Source organism: Lutjanus erythropterus, chromosome 8, assembly GCF_056507025.1.
Source record: "Lutjanus erythropterus isolate fLutEry1 chromosome 8, fLutEry1.hap2, whole genome shotgun sequence".
NCBI classification, from domain to species: domain Eukaryota; kingdom Metazoa; phylum Chordata; class Actinopteri; order Lutjaniformes; family Lutjanidae; genus Lutjanus; species Lutjanus erythropterus.
This window is the reverse complement of record NC_139324.1, coordinates 5,895,425-5,918,326: the sequence shown is the minus strand read 5'-3', so window position 1 is coordinate 5,918,326 and position 22,902 is coordinate 5,895,425. Positions and strand designations below refer to the sequence as shown.

General features: G+C 40.1%; 1 protein-coding gene across 2 annotated transcripts in view; it reads left to right on the top strand.

The window, feature by feature from the left end:
• Positions 1 to 22,902, top strand: part of sh3bp4a (SH3-domain binding protein 4a) — a 54,620-nt gene that overhangs the window by 26,213 nt on the left and 5,505 nt on the right. For both annotated transcript variants that reach the window (XM_084724324.1, XM_084724325.1), the window contains exons 2-3: positions 1,857 to 2,081; positions 5,622 to 7,984. In XM_084724324.1, coding sequence (XP_084580450.1) covers positions 1,958 to 2,081; positions 5,622 to 7,984 — 2,487 coding nt within the window. In that variant the 5' untranslated portion in view covers positions 1,857 to 1,957. The remainder of the gene's footprint in view (positions 1 to 1,856; positions 2,082 to 5,621; positions 7,985 to 22,902) is intronic.

The following is a 22,902-nucleotide window of genomic DNA, read 5'->3' as shown; positions in this document are numbered from 1 at the left end:
TAAGATAAGCTATTTTCACTTACTAGTACACACATTCACTACCTCTACACATAATCCACCCAGAAAATAGTCCCAAACACATGCACTATTTCCTCCTGTTTGAGTAACATTTGCTAAAAACTACAGTCCCCAGCCTTTTTAGAAAGTTGCTGAGCCTTTAAAAAAATTTTTATATAAAATATTTGCAATTTTTAAAGATTCTTGTCTTTAATGGGAACCAGTGGGCTTGGAGCTGAGAGCCACAGAAAGAATAGGGAAGTCAGAATATATCGAGAGACGGACTAACATGTTGGTTTTGGTCTTTTTGTGAGGTTTGTTGACAATAAGCAAATAACAGAACCTGGTCAGGCTTATCATTTAATAGGTTAAGAGCTCTTACTTTGGAGGAGCCCCTGATAATTTTGCAGCTGTGTAAATTCTTCTATTCAGTATAAAAGAAAAGTAAATGCATTTTGGGCATCACACAATACAGTACCCTGCCGGCAGCTATGCAATTATATCTGTTTTAGCACAATTTAAAAATAACTCACTCGCAAAGTTAATTCACTTCATCATATTTGGTAGTCAGTTTTTTCTTATTAAAGTATGTTTTGAAAAGTACTGTAGTTTTCAGATTTAGAAAAGAAAGAAATGAACTGAAGTTTTTAATATTCATTTCCTCTCAGTTTACCAGTGTGTTGATGATCACAGGAATCATGTATAAACAAGGCCTAAATTGGTATGAATGAATAATCTGATATCTATAAACATTCATCAGACATCTCCATTTATGAGTCAAACATCCCTGCTCTGCGCGCAGTAATTTGTTTTTCTGTTTATATTGATCTTCTGACTCTTCTGTTGGTCTGAGTCTGTGCACCAAGATCCAAATTCCTGAGAGGAGGCTGGAGGATCAAAGTTATTCACAAGACTTTAATCACGCACAGATTTATGCACATCCACTTCACTTCGTTTATTGCTTAGTTTATGTTGATTTGTTGCACACTGGAAGCTTAAAAGTGGAAAAGAGAAAAACATTCAGAATTAAAAGTGAGTTGAAACACTCAGTTATGGTGTGATGAGCATGAATAATGTCAGTAGGGTTAGGGGGGGTTACTTTAAAAATGAATTCCAGTACAGTTACTAATTGCCTGTTAAAAAATGTAGTCAGTAACGTAATCCAAGTGTCACAATATTAAAGTAATGTAACTTGATTACTTTCCTTTACTTTTGGATTACCTCAGTATAAAATATGGTAAAATTGTTTAGCCAATGTTTTAGGGCTGAAATCAGAGAATTTTGACTTTTTTCTATTAAAAATGACTCAAAACAATGAAATAATTATCTAAATAAATGCAGATTGATTTAATACACTATTAATGATAGATTAATTGTTGCAGGAAGTGTTTTATGTTCATTGTTAGGTTTATTAGTTTGTCCAGCTGTTCTTTTTGTTTGTTACATGCAATTTATTGATTGATTGATTGATTTGAAGACAAAAAATGGGGAAAAGTCCACCCAGAAAAGTATTTTTTCACCAGAGGCCATGATGACGTGTGCATTTTTACTAAATGTATCTGTAATCTGATTATTACTTTCTTTTTTTACTGTAAATCTAATGGAATACCGTTTTTAACTTTTTTTTAAAAAATCCAGATTGTATAATCCCGTTATATTTAACAATCCAAGCCTGCAGATTTCAAACCACAAGAGGATGAAGAGTCTAGATGTTTGAGTTTAGTCTTTCACACAGAACAGTGTATCTTAAATAGCATAAAAAACAAGCAACCAAACACTTGAAGGTCGATTTTTAGAACAATGTGACTTGTTATTTGTTTTATTACATATATTATAATCCAATATTTTTTGTCTTTCAGAGATCATGGGAGGCTGTTGACATCCGACTTGGCCACTAGCAAGAGGAAACCTATTGGAGTAGCCTTAACGCACCAGTTGGTGCAGAGTGACAGGTCTGAACATGGCCGCCCATCGAATCAGAGCCACCACCACCAACAACGCTTCTCTCCCGCGCTGCAAGTCCGAGGGGACGCTCATCGATCTCAGTGAAGGAGTGTCAGAAGCCAGTCTGACTGATGTCAAAGGTCAGCAGCTCAAACAGAAAAAGGCATTGAAAGGGTTAACTCAGGTATTGTTTTTCAACCGCCTTCCCATGTTGTTGTGTCTGAGGGACTAATGGGGACAACAGGTTTTGAAATTTGGCCAGTGTTGAGGGAGACAGCTGCAGCCGTCAGCCACAAAATAGGCTGCATCGTAGTCCTTAATGGTAAATGTGAGACAAAAGTGCATCCACTAAAAGTGCTTGTTTTTGCCACTGACAGGCTCAGACACAATGGAAAGGATCCCTATAGAGACAGACCTTTTTGTGTAACCAGAAACAACTCTCATTTACAGAAACAGTCATTCAAACACTAAACTCAAGCTGCACAGAAATAAAACAAAACTCACATAAACCATCTTGGTTCGGCTTTCTTCTGTTTGAACAATCACCAACTGTGATTTGGTTTGAAAATTTTCTCGCATTACACGCCATTTTCCCCTGTCGCTTCTCTGATGTCCGAACTCCCTCTCGCTCTTCTCCCGGTATTTTTACATCTTATTAGGTGAATTAAGGGTTTATTTCAACCAAACTAGAAGTGGTGATTGTTGGAGCAGTGGAAAGAAGAACTAAGACAGTTTTGGTGAGTTTTATTATGTTTCTGTCAAGTCTGGTCTGCAGTCTGGTGGTTTTGGTGAGAGTGATAAATGGACTGCTTAAACAAAACGGACCTCACTGTTTAACAGAAAGGTGTATCTCAGTGGCGGTCCCTTTCATAATGTTGTCCGCTACCTGCAGTAACAATCAGAGCCTGTCAGTGACAACAATGGGCACTTTTAGTGGATGTATACTATGACTTTTGCAAAGTGCCCATAAGGATTTCATTGCAGCCCGTTTCATGGCTGACGGCTGTAGTGGTCTCGCTCAATACTGGACCAATTTCAAAAACTCCTCAAATAGACACAAAAACATGGGAAAACAGGGTCCAGGCTGAAAAATACAGAGGTTACTGTTTAATGGAGAGAAAGTATTATCTCTGTAGTTCCATGACAGTAATAGTGGGGAATAAATCTAAGTAATTTGATTCATTTGAATCATTTGATATTTTTATTCAAGTGGTAGTAACTCGAACACAAAATCACATCAAAGACAGCCGCTTACAGTCTGTGTGTACACACTGCGGTTTACAGGATTGCAGATGGCTGGCTAACTTTGGTGGAAGTGAATCTTGCGATCACATCTACAAGAGGGACAGACTCACACACATCTGTGTTCTTGGTTTGTGTTTGTTGATGAGATATTGCAGGGTACTCATGGGATCTTAAAAGTATTATAAAAGCATTGAATTTAAGGTTTTCGATATAAGGCCCTAAGTTTCATTGACAAAGTATTGAATGTAGTTCATAAAGGCTCCTAATTGTTTTCTTGTCCTTTCATAGTATTGAATAAATACCATAATGTCATAAATAACTAGAACAATATGGGTACTGTTTACATCAGTGTATGACTTTATGCTGTGGCACAAGGCAGTCAGTTGTCAGGAAAGAAAACGAAACACATCTTGCAAGGTAATACTACTTTGTTGCCTCAGAATGGTGGTTTAAACCCTGAGTGGCAGCAGAATCCAAAGTATGAGTGGGTTAAGCTTATTCCAGGAATAATATGAATTTGAGTATTGTAATAAAATGTTTAATTAAATCCAAGTTCTTGGTCAATAATTATGTTTCAAAGTTTAAAATCTATACTTACTTTCCATTATATTCCTCCTACTTTTGTCAGTATGGTTGTGAAGTTTTCATCAAATTTCATTCTAAAAGGTATAAAAAAAAACTTTAATTTAACTTGGAGGACTCTGGGGGTACCCTGTATTGACCCGTCTCTGGTTAGAGAGGTGAAACTGAGCGGCAAGTAGATTCTGCTTGTTTCGATCTGTCCCTTCAAGAAACACAAACAGCAGGAGCAGATGAATTAATGAGCAGACTTTCAGTTTTCCCTCAGTTTGTGCTGAAACAGATTAAGTCTATGCTCTGCTAGGTTGAAGCATCTGGTAGCGACAGGCCAAAGCTGCATGGGATAGCCTGTTTTTTTTTTTTTTTAAGAGGCACACTGTAGTGATGATGTCCTTGTAAGCGGTGCAGTTACCACACCCCGTTTTTGTCTCTTTTAGCTGGGAAACAGGAGATAGCAGATCATAGAAGTGGTTACATAAATACATTAAACACACCCTGAAAATTAATTTAAGATGTAGCCCAGCACTTTGTCAGGTTTTCTAGTCATCAGTCTGTGATAAACAGTCTTTACTTTAGGCTTCTATTCATATTTTGAAATTTTAGAGTGTAAAACATTATGATGGAACTATATGATGATTATTCCCATGGTGGATGTTGTAGTAATTTTGTGGTTGATATCTTTTATTACTCAGACTTGGTGCAAAATTTAAGCATTTTTGATCAATGGAGAATTGATAGAAATGGTCAAATACCCCTCCAAAATACCATATGAAGACACTGAGACCTTAGAAAAAAGACCATAGAAAAAGTCCTGCTGTGAATTGATTTCTGTAAGAATTGCATTTTTGGTGATTTGATGGTGACAGCTTCCATTTTGGGGGCTGCCTAGAGACCCGTTTATTGACAATATAAGTACAAAAGATATCCATCCTCTGAATTGCTCAGGTCTCTAGTTTGTGGTCGTGAAGTTTCACAATGCTGTGATGATCTTTGAGGTCACTATAGGTCATTATGCAGTGATGTCAAGTTTCAAAATATGGTCTCACTGCAATGAAATGCTACTACGGGTATGGACATCATCACAAATGAATACATTTGGGCTTATTGAGTCCCCAACAGTCTCAGCTCAGCTTAATTTAAATAGTAGCCTCGGTATACAGAAATACTCAAGTAGAATAGGTGAAAATAACAAATTAATGCTGCATGCAAAAAGAACTGCATGGGATTACCATAAAGTGGACATTTCTAAGGGAAGACTTTTGGGTACCCACTGAATCCATTTTCAAGATATCTTGAGATGAGAAGTCAGTGGAATATATTGTAAATATCCATGCCAGTTTTTCACTTGCCAAGATTTATCCTAACTTATCCTATCCTAACTTCCCAACATGCCAGTATGACATGCTCGGTACCAATGGATTTCTTTGCTGCTAGTGTCAGATGATTGCATTATCTTCACTCTAACTTTAAAACTGACACTGGTACAGTCTCTGAAAGAGAATAATGTTGGCTGGGATGGGATCTAGATATTGTTCTTTTGATATTTGTGGAGGAAATACTATTTACTAATAAATATCCATTTTTAGGATTTGAAAAGTGCCAATTGAGTGATCACAGTAGCAGTATAAAAAAGAGATAGTAGTAGACAGCAGTACATGCTGATACACCCTTCACTTTGTGTATCTGACTTAGGAGCACTGAACTGAACAGGCCAAAAACAACTGAAAGACTGCACCTGCTTTATGCCATCAGAAAAATTGAAAGATGATAAAATCTCATACATTGCTGCTCATAGAAAACTTATGTTTAGGCCATTCACATCCACGCCTGCCTTACATTGTTGTGTTTTTTTCCAGTGCCTTCTCCCAGTGCCTTACGACTGGACGCAACTGCCTCCTTCGGTGCTGCAAGGGAAGTTGTTGCCATTAAGGACTACTGCCCATCCAGCTTCACCACCCTGAAGTTCTCTAAAGGGGACCGCCTCTACGTTCTGGACTCATCAGGAGGAGAGTGGTGGTACGCCCACAACAATACAGAGATGGGTTACATCCCTGCAGCTTATGTGCAGCCCATCAACTACAGAGACTCATCCTTTAGCGACAGCGGGATGATTGACACTGTAGGGGACTGTAATGAGGAGGCAGCCAAAGAAATGGACCTTCTAGGAGAGTGGGCAGGGGTGATTTTGAAACCAACCACCTTCCAAAACGGAAATCCTTTTGCAACAACCCATACCTCTACAAACCCTTTCCTAAACGGGGGTCCTCAAAGCTCACTTGATCAGAACAGTAATGAGAAATCAGTTGACCTCCTTCTGTTTGATACGCTCACTCCATCAGTGCCCAACTCCACCAGCAGCACCGCCGACATCAATGGTTTTGGCAGTGGCATTTTTAACTTGAACCCCCTAAGTCCCACTGCAGGGGTGGGACAAACATTGCGCAGGGACAACCCATTTTTTAGAAGCAAACGGTCCTACAGTCTTTCTGAGCTGTCCATCCTGCAAGCTCAGTCTGACGCCCCACTCAACTCCACCAGTTTCTTCGGCGGCCTCAAAGCACCGGCGCCAGAGCAGTTCCAAAGCAGGGAGGATTTCCGGACAGCGTGGCTTACCCACCGCAAGCTAGCCAGGTCGTGCCATGACTTGGACTCGCTGGGTCAGAACCCCGGCTGGGGACAAACACAGCCGGTGGAGACTAACATTGTCTGTCGGCTGGACAGCTCAGGAGGGGCTGTCCAGCTTCCGGACACCAACATTAGCATCCACATACCTGAGGGCCACGTGGCCCCAGGGGACACCCAGCAGATTTCAATCAAAGCTCTGCTTGACCCGCCACTAGAGTTGAACAACGACCGCTGCACCACCGTCAGCCCTGTGGTGGAGATTAAACTCAGCAACATGGAGACCAAAACCACCATCACCCTGGAGATGAAAGTGTCCGTCGTGGTGAAAATGGAGAGCAGGCAGACGACAGAAGTCTTGTGTGTCAGGAGTGATTGTAAAGAGGGACCTTACACTCCCATTCCTCAGGCATACATGTATGGGGACACAGTCCAGGTGTGCCTGGACAACCTAGAACCGTGCATGTATGTGTGTGTTGTGGCTCAGTCCCAGTCTATATCCTCAGACTCCACAGTCTGGGAGCATGTGGTTAAAAAGATCACCTTAGGAGTGTATGGTCCCAAACACATTCACCCGTCCTTCAAGACAGTCGTGGCTATGTTTGGCCATGATTGTGCCCCAAAGACATTATTGGTGAGTGAGGTTGGCAAACAGGTGCAGTCTGCACCATCAGTTGTCCTGCAGCTCTGGGGTAAACACCAGTTTGTCCTGTCCAAACCCCAGGACCTCCGCGTTGGAGTTTACTCCAACATGGCCAACTATGAGGTAAAGGCTAGTGACCAGGCCAGAGTGGTGCGGGGCTTCCAAGTAAAACTAGGCAAAGTCAGCAGGCTTGTCTACGTCATTGCCTCACGCAACACCGAAGATGTTTCTGATTTCACCTTAAGAATCCAGGTCAAAGATGACCAAGATTGTATACTGGCTCAGTTTTGTGTCCAGACACCAACACCGCCACCCAAAGCCGGCCCGAAGACATCAGGTCAACGGCGCTTCCTGAAGAAGAAGGAAGTGGGCAAGATAGTCTTGTCGCCTCTTGCCATTGCCACCAAGTACCCTGTTTTTCAGGACAGGAGGATAAACAACCTGAAATTTGGAAAATTAATCAAAACTGTCATCCGACAAACCAAAAATCAGTACTTGCTGGAGTACAAAAAAGGAGACTTTGTGGCTCTGTTGAGTGAGGAGAAGATCAAGCTGAAGGGCCAGTTGTGGACAAAAGAATGGTACATTGGATATTATCAGGGCAAAATGGGATTTGTTCATGCCAAGAATGTGCTCGTGGTTGGCAAGGTTAAGCCCATTTACTTCAGTGGACCTGACCTTACGACTTCATTGTTACTGGAGCAGATACTGAAGCCCTGCAAATTCCTCACGTACATCTACGCCTCTGTAAGAACTATACTGATGGAGAACATCGGTAACTGGCGAGCGTTTGCAGACGCCCTGGGATACGTCAACCTGCCCTTGACCCATTTCTGTCGTGCAGAGCTGGACAGCGAACCTGAGCGGGTCGCATCAGTGCTGGAGAAGCTGAAGGAGGACTGCAACAATGCAGACAGCAAAGAGCGGAAGTCCTTCCAGAAAGAACTCCTGACGGTAAGTTACAACCTTGGCATCCTCCTTTGTTGCAGTGACTTAGCATTTTCACCAAGGCATTGATTTGATAAAATGGAAATGATCCTTCCCTGTTTTAAATGTTGTGTCAGAGCTGCATCTTTTCTCCTTCATGTGTCCAATTAAATGGTCGTGTGTTTCTGTGGTTATCCTCCTGGTAGTTGATTTCTCTCTCAGAGCACAATTCGTCCTTTCTCTTGTTATCTGCCCACAGCTGCTTTAGGCTTTTGGCTTCAGGCTGTGGTCCAGTCTTTTAATTCTGCTGGGAGTGCAGTCGATAACTGCTGTGTAGGCATCGAGGTCTAATCGGGACCTGAGGATCTGTGGAGAGCAGCAGAATACTTTGAGCGTCTGTTGCTTGTGTTACAGTTAGTGTGCCATGTGTATACAGTATGCAGGTCTCATAAATTCAATTCATAGCTCAGGCTGATAATTCTCTATCTTTATGCACATATGAATCAAAGCCTTTGAGGGGAAAAAATAACACAGTGAAACCACTTACTGAAACAGAACACAGGCAAATTTATTGAATCAATATTATGTTCTGTTACTGCATCTTAAAAGCTGAACCAATTAACCATTCTTCTCATACCACAATGATAGTGTCTTTTCCAAAAAAGCAGTCTACTATAATTATAATATCAGACCCGTATTTTTTAGCCAAGGAAGATATTAGTTGGGATTTTACTCGTCTTGTTCTCATAAAAGACCAGATCTCATACTCTTCATGCTTTTCAGTGTGTTGAGCTTTTCTTAGAACAAACTGCTGAGCTGTGTTCAAAGTAAATGCACATACCAGCTCTCTTCTGCACTTGGTTGTGCATCTACTGTCATGGAAATGTGGATTTTCAGTGTCGCCTCAAGCAGTCTGGGTAATGATTTTCATCCTGAGATACTTAAACACACTGAATAACCTTATCATATCCACTCTGACTAAGGCTCATAGCCTAATGCTCTATAAAACTTAACATTTTTATTTGCATGGTTCTTATTTTAGGTGTTTGTGCCTGTTTGAAATACTACAACATTAGAATGTAAACAGGCTCAGAAAATTATAATTGGAGTATATAATGGTGCTCTATCATGTCCCATAAGTTGTTGCAACAGTTTTTGGGTTGACACCATTTATTACACTGATTTGATGCACAATTTAACCATTTTTTAGAAAGAATCCCTCCAAAATACCACAGACACAAACACAAAGACCTTCAGGAACACTACAGAAAAAGTCATGCCGTGATTTAGGGCGAAAAACATTTTTTGATGATTTCTGTGAGAATTGCATATTTGGATTGTGATTGATGGGATTGGAAGGTGAGTGCTTCTGTTCTGTTTGGTGCAGTGGTTATAACTTTCACCAGCAGCAAAGTCATGGGTTTGCAGTTTGCATGTTCTCCCTGTGCCTCCATGGGTTTCCTGCTGGTAGAGACTGAGTCGGACTGTATAATTGTACTCTGTATGGTTGTATATATCACAGTAAGGTTGACCTTTACCTTATTGTCAATATACGCAGAAAAGCCATCCATCCCCTGAATGTCCCCGGTCGCTAATTTGTGGATGTGAACTTTCACAAGGCTGTGAAACAGTGAGATCAAGTTTAATAAATAGTCTCACTATTAGGAAATGGCTAGTCCAGGGACTATGTACTCTCTGATACCCAGAGAACACATATTCATTCAGGTTTCTTGAACATGAAGAGGCCCCTTTAAAAAGTTTTATGCCAGTTTTATCTTTGACACATTTTAGTCTAACTTAGGAGGGTTAACATGCAGGGCATGGCAGTACCAGTGTTCCCAATGGCTGCTCGGGGTCATCTAAGTTCTTGTGATACCAGTGTCTTTACTCTAGCTTTAAAACTGAGCCCAGGACAGCCTCTGAAAGAGAGTAATGTCAGCCGGGGATGTGGACGTCCCAGTGGAGTTGAAGAGGTTAAGCTTCCCTGCAGCTAACACTGTTCCTAGACTGTGTCTCTCTGTCAGCATATTATCCCACTGAGAGTCTCTTGTCAGAGGTCATGGACATATACAGCTGAAGTTACATGCAGCAGAAACACTGTAATTTCTGTGAGGTTGTAAACACTAGTTAGAACCATTTATAGACAGAGGAACTGCAGTATGGAAAAGAACATAATAAAAGGTGGTGACTTAAAATATGCCCTTTGAGGGAGTCGGTATGGTACAGTTCATTTCTGAATATAGGTCTGTTTTTCTGCTGCTTCTGTTGGGATTACACCTAAACTACTGGTTACTGTGGGGACCATCAAAGCATGCAGCAATCCAGCAAATTTGAAATCACGCAGGCCCTTTGTTTAACCGACACAAATATGCTGTTTGTGCCATATGCAAGCATCTGATGTTTGTTTTTCGTCCTCTGAAAAGTGGATTTAGTTGCGTGTTTGCCTCAGAGTATAGCTGAGTGACTCTAAAGACTGTCAGATAAAATCCTCATCTTCCTCTCCTCCTGCAAATAAACAGTTTCCATGTCACAGAAGACAATCTCTTATGATTTGCTGGTGTGTCATTTGACATGGACGGGAGTCTATTTTTAGAAGAAAGAGACCCAAATCAAAAGCTCTGTGGTTGCAAGAGCTTCCTTTGTGTCAAATGTCTGAATCCATTCTGGGCTGCTTTGATTATTGCTGGAGAAAAGGATCATCAGCAATGTAGGACTTTTGGGGTTGAAATTTTGTGCATTTTGCTTAACTGATAATGAAAATGCTACCACTCGATTTATTGTTTAATCACAGATAATTAATAAGATTAAAAAAAAAGTTTTTTATAATTTTTTTCTCGTTTTTTTGTCATTTTTTCTCCTTTTGAGTTTAAGTTTCCTTATCTAACAAATGGCTTTGCCAGACAGAACAATGTGAAACAATTACTGCCATTTCTAGACTATCAAGTAATTATTCATTAAAACATTTTTAATCAGTTAATTCTTAATGGCTATTAATTAAGTAATGATTGATCATTAACATTCCTGAAGCATATATAAACAAACAAAATAGTATAGATTTTTCATTTCTGCATTTAATTGCTTCTCAGGATTGTCAGTGTTGCTTGTGTATTTTTGTCACAACATGTCCCTCAGTATCCAACTGAAGAACACAACAGCAATGTCTTTCTAAAAATCATGACCTGGTTGTGAAAAATAATCCACACCCCTTGTTGTGAGCAGTTTCACATAGGAGCTTCTGTGTTTCTGTTTAATTACTTTCTTTCTAATATTAAGAAAGCAGTTCCTACAAGGTCTGTGAATTAACAGACACCAACAGGTCATGATTTCTAAGCGACGCTGGTTTTGAATTTTTCTTTTTCCCTTTTTTTTTTGTTTCTTGGTGCTTTGAGCACCACAGGCCAAGTTCCATTTAGTCCTATTATAGTGGAGAGAAGGCAGAGAGGCTGGTATCTAGATGGATAAGTAACACTACAGGCCAGGGGAAATATGTATTTTTGATTTTGGGGGTGAACTGCTGCTTTATTAATAGCCCCATAAACCAGGGAAACAGAAATGAGAGTGTTTTCAGCTTTGGATGTTATATTTTGACAATACTCAAAGTTGTTCTTAGCTTTAGGCAATTATTAATTGTTTTTGCAAATGATAATTACTTGTTCACAGGATTAACATATACCAACAGATGGTTACTAGCAGCAAGCAGTAGAAGGCTGGAGGACACAGTGTAAACCTGAGCAGTAGAGGTCAAGAGTTATCATCATGTGTCTCTGTGCCAACTACCTGATAGGTAGCTTAAAAAACAACTTAAAAAAGACGGGACAGAGTACGCTACTTTTTTTTTTAACACAGCATGCTTGTGCTTTTATAGTTGTTTTTATTACTTTAGATTTTTGCCTTGTTCTGCCTATTAATAGACGTGCTTCAATCACTGTATTTTGAAGCACATTTTGAAGTTAGAAAGGGTTGATAGAAATGGTAAGATTCCTCAGTTTTGCAGAAAAGTTTCTACACTCACTTGAGGTGATGTTTGCCTTTTTCAGCAACTAGTTAATGTGCTTAATGGGAGGTGGAAACATTTTTCTGAATAAGTTCTAACATAGCAATGGGCCTGGCTAGCCAAGTTTATTCACTCTAAACTAAATGATCAGAATGCTAACCTGACACCCCAAATGGTTTATTACACATTACCACCTGGGAAGTTGTCCTTAGAAACTGTTTGGAAAAGGGCAAGCACTTTCAAAAAACACTTAGCAGGCGATTGGATGAACCATCTGTCCATCATGTCTAACACAGGCTAGCTTTAACCAGTCAGGTCAAACTTGCTGAAGCCAGTCAGGAGAAGAGTGAAAACATCTTTTCCATGGAGAAGAGCCTTCAGTTTCGTTCTTTGTAATTCTTTCAGTGAAGAAATACCCTCCAGTTCTGATATAACTGATGCTATCACAATATCTGTGCTAACCTCTTTAGGAGCCGTCATTGTTTGTTGTATTGTGTCGTTTGAGTCACTCCCATGGACGCCTCTTGCTGTCGTCACACCTAAAACCACACCTGCAGCAGCCAGTAGTCCCTCCTAGGACTCTGATTGGCTGCACCACTTTTGTGCGGACGTGAAACCTGGCTAGATGGATTCTTACATGATCTTGTGATCTTGCAAATTTAGCTGCCTCAGAAGGTAATGAAAACGTCTAATTAGCTTTTCCCTATATTTTGTTTTATTTTTATTTGTGACATTTCAAAAGTTCACTTCGAATAGGCTTAACCTGTTTCTCTTTGTTTTTGATTCTTTTGCTTATACAGTATTTTTTTTTTATCTTTGATTGGATACTGGCATATCCACTGATCGTGGCGATTCCATGAGTATGACCTGATTTTTCTGCAGTATATAATATTTTAGATGCTGGTGCGACCTTTACCAGTGAGAAGGTGTTGTATTAGTATTTTGTGACACCTGAGAGTCGACAGATCTCTGTTTTCCAGAGGAGTTTTTGTCTGAGTTTCTATCAACTGAACACAAGTTCTGAGAAGTGTTGAGGCCAGTGTGTACAGAAGAATTCATAACAGTACAACATGAAGTGAATCAGACATTAATTCAAAGTCTGTGTGAATGAATCTTTCATCATATATGAAGCAGTGTGGAGCAGTTTGATGTGAGTGTTGTTTGTTTGTGAGGAGCTTGTGTTGTTGTTGTCAGCGGATGATGGAAAGGTTCCAGGTTGTGTCTGTTGGATCTCAGGCCTGCAGATGTTTCCTGCCTCATTGTTCACAAACTAAACAGAAGCTCCAGTTGTGGACCTGCAGGCGCCTGCAGTCCATACCACTTCCATGTCCTTCCCATAATCCTCCTTGACCCAGACCCCCTCCGACCATTTGCACTCAACTGTCACTTTACTCTCTGCTGGTGAACTCTGTTACATAACATGATGATTTCTCCTGACTGCCGTGCGTGGCTGCACTGCAGATATTTTAAACAAGTCATTTGATTAGACCTGCAACTGACGATTATTTCCACTGTTGATTAATTGGTTGATCATTTTCACTATTAATCGATCAATTACTCACATCACGATCTTGTCAACTGAAAAAATATGTCCATTTTTCAAGTTGTTTCTGTAATGAATATATTCATTATCGATCAATCTGTTGATCATTTTCTCCACTGTGCACTACCTGCTCAACACAGATACAGTTAGAGACCAGCTGGTGAACACAGTGGGGCATTTAGCAACTAAACAGCCTGATAAATGTTGGTTGAGACCAAAAACAGAGCTAAAAGAGAGTGAGAACTGGACATACTTTGGGTGGACAGAAACACACGACTCCAAATGAATGAGAATGTTAGGAATGATATAGAATGATTAAGTTTAAATAAAGGTTAAATAATTCAGTGTAATGAATAAAAGATGGCTTTCATATTTAGATTAAATGTGACTTAATCAACATGACATTAAACCTCTTCAGGATTCAGGTTGTGCTACTTTAGATCATAGAAAACAGTACGTGTCTAGACTTGGGGAGAATGAGATTTGAGAGCTGTTGACACATGACACGAGTACTCTTAAGTGTTTTTATTAATGTAAGAAGTTACAGATCAACAGTATTGTGAAAGGACTCTGACTTGTGATCGGGTAAGTCTGGGCAGGCTTTTACAGGTCGTCCCCCCTCCCCCTCCTCCTCCTTTTCTTTGTGGCTCTCTTTCTCTTAAGCTGCTGCAGGCATCTTTGGGGATTTAACCAGAAATTTAAAATGCAAAACAAAACGTAATCCAGCCCATCTCTTCGCTGATGTCCTGCTGTAACCTCTCCCTCTACATAATGTTCAGGCATGTTCAGGTTTTACAGTAAAATGTAACAGTGCCTCCTGGACGCGTGTTTAAACGTTCACCCACAGAAACCATTCTCTTGTCAGCACAGATTTACCACTGCAGCAACAGATAGACACTTTAATGGGCAGTGGGTGAAAAAATCATTTACAGTGGAACATTTTCTAATTAAAAAGCTACAGAGTAAACAAACCTGTAAATTATATGAACACATTTAGGCTGTGTTTACTCAGCCTCAGCTTTTTAATCTAACACTGTAGTTTTCTGTTTGTATAAAATGACTCCTTTGCCCATTGAAATGTGCATTGGAGGTATTTCAGTTTGGACCAAAGTTTTGGACCAAATGACCAGATGTCATCACCATCCTGAGAGCCACAATTGTGACCAAAAACTGACCTCACAACTGTATAACACGCACTCAACCATGGTATGGTTTAGGCCTGGGCAATATGAATATTATATTGTATTGTGATATGACACTAGATATCGTGTTGTCTTTTCCTGGTTTTAAAAGGTGCATTATGGTAAAATTATGTAATTTTTTTTTGTCATTACCCACTTAGTATATCCACATTACTTACGACTACTTATCTAAAAAGTTTCATTGGGTCAATATTTTGTGACAGCACCTTTCACTCTTCTTCACTGCAGCATTGTCATAATATGGATATTGAGGTATTTGGTTAAAAAAACAAACACGCAAACAAAAAAACCCTGTGATTTTTGCATATTGCTCAGCAATAATACAACAAAGTCATTTTAGGACCTTAGCTGCTTCCATCCCCCCGCAACCTCACTACGTTACGCATGCTGCATACGTTCACTATGTCCAGTAGACAAAACAAACTCACAAAGCGTCAAGAAATTAAATGTTCTCACACGTATTTTACCTTTTAAAAAGGAGAAATACAACTGTACACCTTCTGAATTTAAGTTTCTCTGAACTAAGACGAGCTTTATTGGCTTGTTAACTTCTTCGAACACACTTCATTCAAACTTGACAGAAAAACATGTAAAACTCACTTAACTGTCTTTGGTAGTCTGCCCACTCTTCCAACAGTCACCAACTCTGGTGTGGTTGAAATAAGTCCTTAATTCACCATGTGAAAAGAGTGCAAAGAGTGTAATTCTGCAGGCTGTTTATCTCTCACTCCTTACCCAATTCAGAGCACTCATGGTCCGGCTGGGTGAGTGTGAGGGTGAGCTGCTATATGAGAGTGTGGTGCAGAGTAGCAGCTGTCAATCTGCAGAACATTTCATTAGCAAAATAAAATGACAGATACTGCCCCAAAAATCAGCAAAAGAAGGGTGATGGATTCAGCCCATTGTCGACATATTCATCCAATATCCCAACCCTAAACCCACATGATCAATAATTGCCAATATTGACCAGTATGACATTTCACTATCATGATAGGTTTTTCAGCAATATTGCCCAGGCCTAGTATATTTATTGCTAAATATATCTTTTATCTAGTTATGTGATTTTAAAAAATCTCACTTCATTGTATTGTATTTTCTTTGTATTTCATTGTTCATAATGGACCAGACACAGAAACCAATGTGTCCAGTTTCCAATTCACTTACTATGTGCATATTTGAGGAGTGGTTTACCTGTAACTCCCAACAGCCCCTATTTTCCTTCCAAACCTCATCCTTTGTGGTGATACGTGTGGAGGTGGGTGTGGTTAGCAGTCAGCTGCAGGAGAGAGAGGTGGGGCTCATGAGAGTAGTGTCAGGTGAGTTAATTGGCACAGCTGCTGCTAGTTTCCTGATTACACTCTTCTCTCTTTATGCAGCAGTGTGCTGGCCCTCACATGACTTCTGCTCACACAACAAGGAGGACATGTGCTGCAAGAGCTGGGCAGTCACAGACACGTCATGCATTGTTGAGTTATGTTGCAGTATTTTGAGCAGGAGTCATAAAGTAAAAGTACAGTGTTTTGTGGGCTAAATCTGTGTGTCTGCGCTTACGATGGTAGTGAGACGGCTACAGTATCATTATATAAAAGTTCTAGGGATGATATTAGATGTGCCTTTTCTTAACCGTGTAAACTGGTCTCTCATTTACCATGTTGACCGCTGACTGGAGGGGAAACATTTTGACCAAAGAAAATGAGTTGGAGTTGAAGCAAGTGTGTGAAACTTTGCCAAGATTAGAACCAGGGTGACCATTTTTTTTCAAACAAGCATCATGTCACTTGCCTGTTCGCTGAAGCTCAGAGCAGATTAGGGCATCGTGGAGTGGACAGGTTAGCCAAGATGGTTTAGTTGTCAGATGTGTATTTTATGATTATAAAATTACTGTTTCTGTAAATGGAGTCTGGTGGCTTTGGCGAGAGCATAAAATGGCTGTCAGACAAAAAGATCTACCTCCATAGGGATCCTTTCCATAATACTGTCAGACTGATATAATAACAATATGAGCCTGTCTTGCTCAACACTAATTTCAAAATTGTTGTCATCATTTAGACACAAAAACAAGTGAAAATAGCCTGTTTGAAAAATTCCCCATAGGTTTAATGCTTTTTGTCCCACATAATGTCAATAAAAGTGAATCCCACTGTGAGAAAAACCCTCCTCTTGTTGTCAGACAGTGGACGGACAGCAGATTTCATAACATCTTGAAGCATGAGACCACAGCAATGGAACCTTTGCTGTATCTTGGTGCTAAAAGGGGATTTCATTTCAAAGCTCTCACTCAGCTCTGCAACAGAGCATCTGACCCTGCTGAATTATTTGCAGTGAGATCAGTGTGGCAGGTAGAGGCAGAGAATAATAACAACATCCTATTTCTGAAGGCGGAGTCTGAACGCTGGAGAAGAAGCCAGGCCCATTATGTTTGATTAGCTCTCTCTTTTGCCATTTTTGTACACAAATCTAGATATTTTTTTTCCTCCACCATGTCCGGCCTCCTTGCTCTTTTTTTTCCCTTTGCTTCCTCTCGTCTGCTCCTACAGTGGCTGGGTGTGGCAAGCTGCTGCTTTTGGAATAATTGACTGAACAACAGATCACTCACTCTCTGGAGATTTGGCCTTGTTTGGGAATGTTATTCTGGAGCCAGTTTCTGTAGCTCACATCTAGGATAAAGTATCAAATCAAGCACCCACAATCATTAAAGATTGTGTAAAGACACAAAAATGTGTGTTCTGAGTTTGTCTCACCATAGTAACGTGTTACTAACAGGGGTTGGAGGGTTGCTTTAAAAATGTAATCCTAGTATCACAATATTAAAGCAATGTAACTTGATTACTTTGTTACTTTTGGATTACCTCAATATAAAATATAATGAAATTGTTTAACATAATGTAGTGTTTTTAGGGCTACAACTTATGATTCTATTCATCATGGATCATTGGTCGACTGTCTTCTAAATTAATTAATTAGTTGTTCAGTCCATGAAATGTCAGAAAATAGCAAAAAAAAAAAAAGATGTCCTCATATGTCTTGTTTTGTCCACAACCCAAAGATATTCAGTTTACTGTCAGAAAGAAATAAAGAAACTAAAAATAGTCACATTTCAGAAGCTAAAATCAGAGAATTTTGACTTTTTTAAATAAAAAAAATGGCTCAAAACAGTTCATAGATTATCAAAATAGAAGCATATCAGGTGCTGAGGGCATGTCTGCTCCACAGTCTCATCGCCAAACATCACTGCAACCTGAAAACAGGGGAAAAGTGGACGCTTCATCTAGCAGCTTTATTGGACGTGTCCAGACATGTTTGAGCCACCAGAGCCAGAGGACAGAGGCAGGAGGGTATTTTTTTTTCTTCTGTATTGGGTTGTTGGAAGTGAAGTGAGCTGAAGTGAACTGCTGGGCTGATTTGGACTGAGAGAGTCACTGAAGACACCTGGTAACTCACTGTTAGAGAGGGGGAGGCGCACACAGAAATCGTGAACAACAGTTTAACAGTCTAACTCCACTACTAAGTACTACGTACTTGTCAGTGTTTTCACGTTCTCAGTAACTTCTTTCTAACAAGTAGAATGTGATTGGAAGGGAAAAACTCCCCTTTTCCTCTGAACAGACTTTAATATTTCCTATAATCCAATGGTTTTGGTTTGAGCTTGAGGTTTATTCACAAAAAGGTAAAGAGAGAGCAGGTTTAAAGCAAATCTGGAAAGGAATGAAATTGCAAAGCCACAGTGCGGCTAAGACGGAGTGCAGTCAGATGGAAAATGAAGATGGGATAGAAAAATAATAAAGAGGAGATTGAAATGGGGAGATTGAGTGTCAGTTTTGTAGCTGAGAGGAAAAACAGAAACAGGATGATGGAAGAAACAAGTCATTTATCAAAAACCTCACTGGTTGGTTATACGCAGGCTTTCGTTCTGCCGTTGTCGTCGAATCTAAAAGCAGAGGGGCTGTTTGTGTTTTTATGTGCAGCGACAGCCACGATTGAACCCCCCGCTTCGTTTCCACATCAACGTTATCTCTGAAAATATGTCTGCAGGAATTGTCTTCTCGCTTTGACAAGCAGATGATTTATGCGGCGAGGGAGTGGGGGGGGTCTGTTGGGCTTTAGAGCGCTGATTGCTGAGCTGGTGAAACAAACTCTGTGGCATTTAACTAAAGCACACACTCTCACACACTCAAAGAGCCCCCTATCCCATCTACATGGACCAGCTGACATTTTAGAAAAAAACACAGCACGGCGTTTAATTTCTCCTCTGTCTCTGTCTATTATTGAGGTTCAAAGGAGTTGTTTGAATCGCAGTAATGACAGTGCACCCGGCTCCCTCCATCTACTGCAGTGCAATTATTAGTTTAAAATAAGGCTGGAGCCTCGCAGGGCACAACGTTCAGTGATAAATACTTTACAACACGCCATCAAAGATTTACAGCAGCCAGAATGTTTCCAACCAGAAGGACGTGCCAGGAAAAGCTCAAAGAGCAGCCTCACGAAACTTCTCAAAGCTCTGACCAGCAAACTAGACTTCAAAAATCATAACACATTAAAAGAAATTCAACACACACTGTGCTTTGGTATTAACCATCTTTTGTCCGGAGCGTGATGGTTCATTCTATAGTTTTTATTTCAGTCTACACTTGTTCTGCCTCACTACCAGTGTCTGCTAACAAGCTTGGGGAGTAACAGACTACATGTAACGAAATCCAGATACAAAAAAAGGTAACTCTGTTCCATTAAAAATGTGGATTATTCGCAGGATCGCAATTTTAAACTAATAAATCAAACAACAAACATAAAGTACTTAAAGTTGCAATGATAAATCACCTATAAATTGACTATTAAGTCATCTGCATCTATTTTGATATTCAAGTAATTGAGTCATTTTTTATTTAACATAATTCCAAATTTTCTGCTTTCTTTATTCCTCTCTGATAGTAAACTGAATGTCTTTGGGTTGTGGACAAAAGAAGACACTTGATGACGTCATCTTGGACTTTGTAAACACTAAACTTTTTTCACCATTTATGGACCAAATAACTAACCAACTAACGGGGAAATTGGTCAGCAGATTAATTGCTATTACTGGAACAGAGCAGGACTTTACCAGGGATTAGCTGGAATTAAGAACAAACAAGGCACCAGGGAGTGATGCTGGAGGAATTAATTGTGAGTCATCGCCGTTTTGAGAACTTGAGAAATCACTTGATCACCTGCGGGAACACTTTTCAACACTTTCTGGCTAGCAGGCTTTGACAGGAAACATGAGACCTGGCTGTTCAGGCTCATTTCATTTTCACAATTAAAGCCTTTGAGACAAATGAAAATAAGGAGAGGGAAGAAGCTAGCAAGTGGGCTGATAGATAAAGCTTCACCTGTTTTTTTTTTCAGCTCTCTGCTAAAGTCAAGCTTACATAAGAGGGAAACAAACTACAACAGCAGAGTGCCTCTTAAAATGTATCTGTTGTTATTAATAAACCTGCAGTAAGACGGGAAGTGATGCTCTTTATTTTGGTAGGGATTTCCTGCTGTTCTTATCCAGTGAGGAAACAGGTGCTTGTCAAAGACTTTATCTGCTTGACAGACTCTTCCCCTCAACATCCACAAAGAGCCAGAAATAAACAAATGTTCTGTGACGCTGGGGAGTCAGAACTAATCGTAACTCTGTAGAATTTGTCCAAAAGTGGTCACTGAACTGCTCGCAGTGTTTTTCTTTTCGTTGATTAATATCATTTGGGGGCAAGTCAGCATTCCTGGAGAACGGTCAGCGGCGTCTGATTGGCCCACAGCCGCTGCTATCTCATCCTCAGACTGAGAGAGGCTGCTGGAGCATGGCATCTGCATTCCTCACCCCCCTCCCCCTCCATCCTCCTCCTCTTCCCCCCTTTCATATCCCCCTCGTTCCACACATTCCTGAACACGGAACTGAAGCCTGAACTGGAGCTTTAAATTCACCTTCGCTCTGTTGAATCTGCAAGTCAGAGGCTGCATCCGGGTGTGCCAGGCCATCTGTGTGAGTGTGTGTGTGTGTGTGTGTGTGTGTGTGTGTGTGTGTGTGTGTGTGTGTACCTTTGACTTTGCAATGACCAATTTTAGTTTTAGACCAGGGGCCTCATTACAGAAAAATGTCCTTATCTTAACTTCAAAGATGAGAAAAATCTTCCAGTTCCTAAACCCATGACTGTCTTGTCCAGTCTGAGACCTCTTACATTAATATAACAAACCTTATCTAGAACTGTAAACTAGAATCTTCAATCAGCACTCAACTCGTCATGCCTGTATTTGTTTAGAATGGACATGAGACTCACTTCATTTGTCACCAGCTAGCTACTATAATGGACAAGAAAAGATGGGCGTTCAGTTTTAGCTTTGAGTCCATGACAGCCATGGAGGCATGTATGTTTTTCAGGTTGTCTGTCCCATTCAAGTGAACGTGATATTTAGGGTTACTACATGGTCAAGACCTCCTGGACCCAATCACACCGATTACAGTGACTTGTTTCAGTGTCTGTTGAAATGTGTCTAGCTGACATTACAGCGGCATTCGCTCTGCATGACTCTGGCCTTGTGCTATGTTGTAATCACAGTAACCATGGTTAAAATAAACAGCCTAAAGTGCATCCATGTTTCACTTGAAATGATTCTAACACCTTTGGGGATGTCCAACAAAGACTAGTGTGTAAACGGGAGAAACATCTGGCAACACACGGACTGCATTTTTTTCTCCCCAGGATGACAAAGTCAAGACCCATGGGCATAAGTGTCCTATTGTTTCACTGTTTCATTTTTCTGAATCACACACTCACCATTAAAAATCATGACTAGGCTTTGGCGGTATCCATTTTTTCACACCGTCATACCCTCCTGACTTTTTACCGAGGTATATGGTGTTAGGATGGCACTAGGGATGTCCCTGGTGACTAATTTCCCTGTTGATTTAACGCAAAATTTCATTTAGACTACTTGATTAGTCTAACACCAAGAAAACACTCAGAAAGCAGTTAAAATTGATCAGAATTTCTTAATTTATAATGTTAAACACTGTCCAAAAAAATACTGTTAATTAAGATCAAAATCAAAAGTTAATTAAAATCGTACTTTAAATGCTGCTGAAATGTGCACTACTTTGCTCTGTGCAATACAAACCTTATACATTAAGGCACAAATCACGACAGCTGGCCAGCCTGACACACAGTGTGGTTAACATTAGCAGTGCTAATAGCCGCAGCAGCAGCTCCGCTTGCAGGTTTATGTCCGTGTATGTGCTGAATGTGGTCACGTTTCTCCAGTCGAGTGAATATACATATCAGCTTATTCTGTCACAGTCTACATTCAACATTATTTCCATTATCTATATTAAAACACTGCCAAACCGTGCGGGTTTTATGAGCTGTCATCTGTCTGACATTGCTGATATAAACATCCGGGGCATATGAGTGCCGCAGCCCCGACTAGTGGCGGGCGGCTGCATAAAATGAAGTATTGATAAATAGTTTCAACAACTAGCATTTCTGGTGCCAACTAGTGAGAGTAGGGACATTTAATCATATAGTCGACTAATCGCATGCATCCCTAGATGGTAGTTGTGTAAAACTATGTAAAACAGCTCAACTACACTGTACTCTAGTGTACTACACTCACACAATGTAGGCTGATCATCAGCGTGATACTATTCCCAGAGGTGGGAAACAACACACACGCATGCAGGAGCTTGACTTCGATCTGGAGAAGATGCAGCCTTTATTCACTGTCAAACTCAAACCTTAACTGTAAATTTACAGCACGGTCTCTGTACACGTTAACTAATTAGTCCTGTAACATAATCCTTAAGACGGCATGTTTCTTCTTCCTATGAAAGCTGTTTGTCTGCTCAGTGAGACCCCTTATGGTGTAAGACGCACACTACAATACAGCATCTCCCTATTAGTTTAATAGAAAGAAGAGTGTCTGTATTTATGACAATCTTGAAAATCACACCATCAGAAATTCTTAATACCCTGGTATACTGTAATACCTTTATATCACCCAAGTCTAATCATCACTGACCATATTGTTCATTGTTCCATTGTTACTCTATTTTATATATGTCTATATTCTATTATATTTTATTGCTAGAGTCACTAAACACTAACAACTATTGTAATTGTGATACATCAGTTAATGTTCAGGGCCAGGCAATGCATTGATTGAATGAGGATCCTCACAAGTATAGCAGTAC